Source organism: Rhyacophila brunnea, unplaced genomic scaffold, assembly GCF_057557595.1.
Source record: "Rhyacophila brunnea isolate RB1 unplaced genomic scaffold, BYU_Rbru_1.0 scaffold_14, whole genome shotgun sequence".
NCBI classification, from domain to species: Eukaryota; Metazoa; Arthropoda; class Insecta; order Trichoptera; family Rhyacophilidae; genus Rhyacophila; species Rhyacophila brunnea.
Window position 1 is genome coordinate 17,890,587 of NW_028232796.1, and position 7,520 is coordinate 17,898,106.

Below are 7,520 nucleotides of genomic sequence, written 5' to 3' on the forward strand. Positions count from 1 at the left end.
CGACGTAGCGTTGCGCAGAAACATGTTTAATTTTGGCACCCGTTCTTTGAAACATTGCATTGGCACTTTTCACGTGGAATTTTCCACAGAAATTATAAGCGAATCGAAGTGGAAAATTAGTCAAAAGAAAACACCGCATACCATCGCTTCAAAAGTTTTATTTTATAACTATTTCCTGGACATGTCCGATGTCCCTGAAAGTGTAGTAGAATGGAGATTATGCGACCAACTAGAATCAAAGAATGAGATTTTTTTACATTACCTACCGGTACCACCTACTTACCTGTATTTATTTGAAGGGATACTGCTCTAATTTTAATAGTTACCAATACGATTGTTAATGATCAAAGATACTATGAATTATGTTAAATAATACTAAAAAACATGGCATCCACCATTCTAATATAATTTTGTATACCTATGTCATAACAAGATAATATATTACTAGTAGGTACCTACGTTAAAAGTGAGGCGGTAGGTATGTAAACAATAATTATTATTACCTAGTTTTAAAGAAAGGAAAATGTACCTACTCACAATGAATAGAATGTTAAAGAGCCTAAACCAGTAGTGGTCTAAACTAGTGCCCTTTGTATATAAATTGATTTGTACGTTTATGTTATGATAAAATACCTTATCTGATGTTATTTTAGCTAAGCAGTAACTACCTACTTAGGTAGGTACATGAGTACCTAGCTACAACTAAAATATTCTCTGAGATGCCTTAAATTTCCCATGATTTTCAAAATAGTCGCGCATTCATTTCGTCTTTTGTTGTTGTTTTAATCATACATGATCAATTTCCAGTAAGTGGATGCCCTTATTACATTTTAATCTATCTATAATGCGATAATAACATTTTAATCGGAATGAAATTAATGAAAATATAGCCAGGAAGAAATCAAGAATACAAGATCAATCGGGCTGCGGTTTCTACAGGTGGGTCGAGAACACCGATAATAGAGGACCACGTGGTCTACAACATATTCCTTCTGATCCCCCTATAGTTATTCTAGGTATAAAACAAAGAATAAAATTGAAATTGTGAGCAGAATGTGTAGAATAAATTTATTATTTCATTGAAGGTGTCATCGAAGCATTTTCTAGAACACAAGCGACATCTGCTTTGTATATCGCGGGTAGCCGGTAACGACGGTTTCAGTTGAAACCTGCCAACCGAAGCGTTTGTCCATCTCCTTCTTTTGTATGGGTGAGAATACCGACAGCCATACTCCTTGCGCAATTTGCGTTTACGAAGCTTGCAGCGGTACGCCGTATTTCGTCAACAGAAGAGCGGCATCAAGCATTTCCTCTTTCATTCGTTCTTCAGTTGCCGGCAGTTACGTTTCGTGCGTGCGTGCTCTCTACTTTACGTATCAATAATTCAGTTTGTGCTTTTCTTCAAAAAATCTCCGCTATAATGGCCGATTCAGCTGTCGAAACCAAGTAAGAGACGATTACTTCACCCGTTGATGTCGCTTTTCATCCGTAGGGCGGTTTAATCGAAATTTTTGGCGGTTTACTAACAAGTCAAAATGGCTTCCTTTTCAACTATTGTGATTTTGTTTTACAATCGCATCGTCGGTAGTGAGTGCATTCTGTAATCGTAACCGACAAACGGTGGAAATCTTTAATTTGTGATTAATTGTAGAAGTGAAAACGTTTGATGTCCTTTGCCGTTGTAACCACGCGGGAAAACTGACTCCTGTCATCCATATCCGGGATTTGAACCACTCTGCCGCGCTTATTTCTTTTTGTCTGACTAGTGTCTGTTTTACTACGTTACCCATTTTACTTTATATTTTATAAAATGTCGTTTATTTTGAGTGTTGTTTTTATGGTAGCTTCTAGTTTATAAAATAGCCGGGCGAGAACATGCCTTCCGGCGGTAGTTTGTCATGTTGTCGCGCGGCGTGGTTGGAGCCACCGTCGCGGCGCGATCGTTCTTATTTTTTAAAACCGCCGGCTATTCGCGAACGTACGTTATCGGATAACTGTTTTTCGTACAAAAGTACGTTTTCTATAACTTTTAAAACACCTTGACAGGAATGACATTCTCGAAATGAGTTATGTGGAATATTTTTTAATGCGGTGCTTCGGTGCCCTGTTTGCGCAAGCGCTCCTTTTTAATTCATTCAATACTCGCGAGCTTCACTTTCTAATTTCAAAACTATACCCAACGGTGCACAGCGTTACCATAATATTATTTTCAAAACTTTGTTTACAACGCAAACTTCATTGTCATAATGACACGAACATTTTTACGATGTACATGGAATTAATTAAATAATAATATGAAGTGACACCACCATTCTAGCAATAAAAAATATCATTGTATTGTAATTTTATTTTAGTGCAGTTTCTTTAAAATTGATATTTTCCTGTATTTTACAAAAGATTGGATTATGGATGAAATTTAGTCTTACGTAAAACACTTAATTTTAATAATGTATTTCTGTTCTGAGAAAATCTCACATAGGTACTTATATAAAAAGATATGGTAAATGTGCCGCAGATGCTGTCTTGAAATTTTATAACTTTCTTTTTGGACCAAACCAAACCTAACCTAACCTACCCCACCCCAACCCAACCTAATATTACCTTATATAAACTTAGTTTGTGATATAATGATACACCAAAATGTATGAAAATTTTAAATTCAACAATTATTGTGTCGAAAAGCCTGTGCGCCAGCAGAAAATGGTATTTATTATAATTGTCTACATGGAATAAACTGTTTTCATAAAAAAAATGGTGGTAATTGTGCCGCAGAGGTGGACACGAGTTTTTATATTTATTTTTTACGATAACAGTTTATTCCATACCGTTTTCTGTCGGGGCATCGGCTTTTCGATCCAATAATCGTTAATTGAAAATTTTAAATTTTCATATATTTTGATATATCATTATCACAATCTAAGATTATATTAGGTAATGTTAGGTTGGGGCACATTTACCAAAATGATAAAAGCTCATGACAGCATCTGCGGCACAATTACCAAAGAGATTTAGTTTGATTGACGGAATTAATGTATCTAATTTCATATAGCGATACTTCCACGTCAATTGCAAAATGGTATCCAATCGCTGACTATTCTGTAATGCATTTTTTAGAGAAACTACCCCTGTGGTGGAGAAGGAAAGTGTCACCTCATCCGTGAAGGAGTCACCCAAGAAAGAAACCAACGGTTCTGCGAAGGCGGAAGAGAAAGCCGAGAATGGTAGCGGTGACAAGGCCAGTGATGTCGCTGCACCCAAAGAAAACGGCTCCGCAGACAACGGAGAAAAGGATGACGATGTTGAAGAGGTGAAGGAGAATGGAGCTGGTGAGACACCTATTATTTAAACTATTTTTCCCCAAACAAGGCACTCCTTATTTGAGTGACCGAGATTAATAATATTCAAATTTCTGACTGGCCGAATGTAAAACACCTTAACCTAAAATCAATACAATATTCTTTATTATCTTGCTGTGAGTCCTGGCCGTCTCCAACGTTGCTCTGGTTTGTTTGTTGATCACGGACGTTATTTTTTACTCCGTTTAACTTCTAATAATAATTATTGTCGATAAATTTTATCTTCGGGACTTCCCGCATGATGGATTATTATATTTGAAACTTCAAACACAGTAGCCGATATGATTCATCATTCACGCAGAGTAATGTTACACAACTTCATCATGATAATCCTGATGACTAAGAGATTAGTCAATCTCAATTATTCAATTGCGTGCAGCTACTTGCAAAACCGAGTCTGGTAGTAAAGTGGGCTAAATCTTATTTTGACAAGTTCAAAATGGTGGTATAATTTTGGTTTTTGATAATGATTAGGTCCCTTTCAGCCAGCCATGGAAATGGAAAATAAAAATCAATCAATATTGCTTCTTTAATAAAAAATGTATGACGGGTGTCTTCCTGATCTCACATATAATATAATATCCACTAATTTTATTCTTGACATGAGCTGGCAAATGCCATTCGGGTGAATGTAGGACATATAGTAGTCGGAAGACGTTTTTAACTATTAAATGTCAAAAGTGACTGGCTTACTATAAAATGAACATAAATATTGTTGACTGTAAACATTGTTATTTAATCAATTAAAATAGTCACAAAGTATTACTACACTCATTAGTGTTAAATTAAAATTTTTAAACTTCCAAATGCATATTTGTTACATTAATTAGTTAGCTACAGATTAATGTTGTTTTAATTGGCCCACTGAAAATTATTCTCCGTCTTGGCATCACATCATGTGAAGCAAGACTGATGAGTTGCTCTTTTCCAGTCGTGGAAAGTTTATTGCCACCAGATTGGCGCGGTGCCATTCAACACACCTTGCAATGTTATTTTTGGTCATTCATAATGTTTCGACATGTGTTGATGGTAAAATTAGTTCAAATTCTGACCAACTTGAGTGGGAGACTTCCGAACACGTTTAGAGAATCTGTTATAATGACCCTTTTCTTAGGCCATATTTGCTTCCATGTGTCACATACTTCATACATTCGCCAGACTACCGTAGCGGTGACTCATTTAACAAAAAATCATTAAACTATTCATACAACACAGGCGTATCCCAGTGTTCCTCACATATATACATAATACAGTCTTCGGATCGTGTATTGGAATACAATAGGTGTCTGCAGTTAAGTGATTTACAAATACCTCCTTGTAACCTGTACTCTATTTTTCCGACCATGTATTTTTCAATGTATATTTGATCCAGTGAATGGATGACAATCACTCCTTATTAAAAAGTCTGTTTATATAACATAGAACTGATAAGTACGATAATAATACGAAAGTCAATGGGCTAATTTCGCTTTACTAATTTCAGTTTACGAGTAATAATCGTCAGGCCATAAAACATGAAATACAAAGCCCGTCTGAATATTTTCAAATATTACCAATATTGAATGCGCGTTTTGTTTACATGACAAAACTCCTAATCTAGTTATTAAAAACAACAATCTTTAACATGTGTTTTAGTTCACATATTTCTCCACACTTGTGAATGAAGCCTTGCTACAGCCTCACCCAGAAGGGCAGCAGATCAGCTTCCTGTTATTTTTGTGTTCCCTGCTATACTGCCCTTCTTAGGAAGAAGGCAGTAACTCATAAAATTTGTGAAATTGAGTTATGAATGCCATCCGTTAGATAATTTTGAAAGCTATATATTCTGTTCACTTTAAAATCAGTATTATCACTAAAATACCGTTAAAATCCTTAGTGAAAAAATTGACATTCTAAAATAATACATTTTTTTTAGTAATTGCACATATTCATTGCAGTTACTGCTTGTTTATTATTAATTAGTTTGTATTTTAATTTTCTACTAATAAAAATTACAACCGTTTTTTATTAATTCACAGTACTAAAGTTTGAGAAAAAACAAATTATGTCATTTATCTCGAAAGTGTGTGAGAGTCACTTACTGCCTTCTTCCTAAGAAGGGCAGTATATACTAGGGCTGATTAAGATTTTTATATCTGAAAAAATCCTTTATTTCATGCAGCTAAATAATTCTCAGTTTGACCTTATTCTTATTTTATGGTTTATTATATTTAATATTTGTTTGTTGCAGGAGATGCGTGCCCCATTAAGAGAAAATCTGACGTGTGCGAAGCCCCCACCCCCGAGAAGAAAGCCAAAGTGGTAGAGGATGAAAGTCCAGCGGTGGCCGAAGAATCGAACGACGCAGAAGCAATAGAAGCTTAATCCTTTTACCTCCGGACCTCGCCGTCTAGATGTAGTATTTAAATTTCAACTAATGAAACGTTATTAAGTATTGAACAATCTGTTGTATAATGAATGTGGACGTTGCCAGTCGAGAAGGTGTCGGGTCTCTGACGAACCTAAAGCAATGTGGGTGAAACGAATCTCGAGTGACAGCGGTTTGGCATCGACAGAGTGAGCCTGTTCTTCATACTACGTTTTATAGGACTGCCAAACGGACGTTTAGTGTGACTCATCGCCAAAACATTGACCAACATTTCCGTGTGTAGTCAATATTTATTATAAGATCTTTATCCACGTTTTCAAAAGTAATTTGTCTTCAAGTATGCACGATGTTTGATCTTCATTTATATATTTGAATGTTTTTGAAGATCTTATAATTTTTTGCTATCTCTCAGCTCTCGATATTTACTTTGTTACGAGTCATATTAGAGTTCCGGTTGGCAGAGCTATAAAAGTTACTTTCTTTCGACATTCCCGGGCTTGTTGGGACTCTTATGTCCTCATAGTGAAATGATTAAGAATATATGGGTATGGAGTGATTTAAATTAAATTAAAAAAGTTCAAATATAACGATGTTAGTTTTAAGATAATTCATTGGCTCTGTTGATATAATATATTATAACAAATTTTAAGGTCCTTCTATTCAATTGCAGAATGTATGAGTTTTTTTGTCTTGTGATTTAATTTTATGAGCGGTGCTCGATGATTTTGATGTGTTTGGGTAATTTGCTTTGTCGATAAATTCTTTTTTTTTTGTATACGTTACGGGTATTTCGGTACCGTTTACAGGGAAAATTCCTAATAATTTAATTTTACGCACATATTCGGTTAACGGTCACTAATTATTACTATAGCTCCATGGAATTTTAATATACCAAACTGTGTTCGTATTCATATCAGACTAAAAACTTATGTAATAATTTTTTGTAAACAATTGACAAATTCAGATTCCTCTAAAAATGTGTTTTTGACTATACAATCCATATGTGAAATAGAATAGTGTTATTAACAAATTTGTGTACAGTTAAAATTACTTAAATATGTATCTATCTGTAAAATGCGGATTGTATTACTTATTGTTTAAAACAGCAATAAAATAGTTTCCAATACAACTTGTCGTTTTTTTTATTTTATTACAAAAATACCTTTACAAAAACATGTATGTACATGCTAGAATCATATTTAATATCAAATGACTGGTGTAATATTAACATGACTATTACAATGTAATTAAAACAATGCACCTTAACAAATAAACCACATCAAGCAATATTTTACAACAAATATTAAATTTACAGTGCTTTTTTTTTCAACACTATTTTTCTTGTTAGTAAAATTATTCACAAATGCATTTTGTGCCAGAACATGATAGTGTTATGTATCTACATATCTCAAATAATATTATTTAAACATAAATATTCATGATTTTTAAAGTTGGGTGTGAATTTTTTTTTGGTTATGAATTCAATTCACTACTCATGTTCTCACATATTATATTTTATATTCAGAACTTTCCTTTTGCTCTTATTATATTCTCAAAGTATATCACCATAAACACTAATTTATATATTTAACTTAAAAAAGTTAAATTGCTTTTACATGTCTAGTGATGATTTTCGATGAGTGGAATTTGGATGTTGTATTGTTGATATGGATTTATTAATAGATTCAGCTGATAGCTTTTAATAAATCTTGTCACAAGGATCTACCACACTACACTACAATAAATCATAAATTTTATTTATATTTCATATTAAAATTGACTTCATAACCGAAAAA

General features: G+C 33.8%; 1 protein-coding gene across 1 annotated transcript; it reads left to right on the plus strand.

Moving 5' to 3' along the window:
- The first annotated feature begins 1,316 nt into the window (after window positions 1-1,316).
- On the plus strand, window positions 1,317-6,853 carry Df31 (Decondensation factor 31). Its single transcript, XM_085941991.1, has 3 exons — window positions 1,317-1,446; window positions 3,115-3,326; window positions 5,587-6,853. The coding sequence occupies exons 1-3, from the start codon at window positions 1,421-1,423 to the stop codon at window positions 5,718-5,720; spliced, it is 372 nt and encodes a 123-aa protein (XP_085798117.1). The 5' UTR covers window positions 1,317-1,420; the 3' UTR covers window positions 5,721-6,853.
- Window positions 6,854-7,520: the final 667 nt, after the last annotated feature.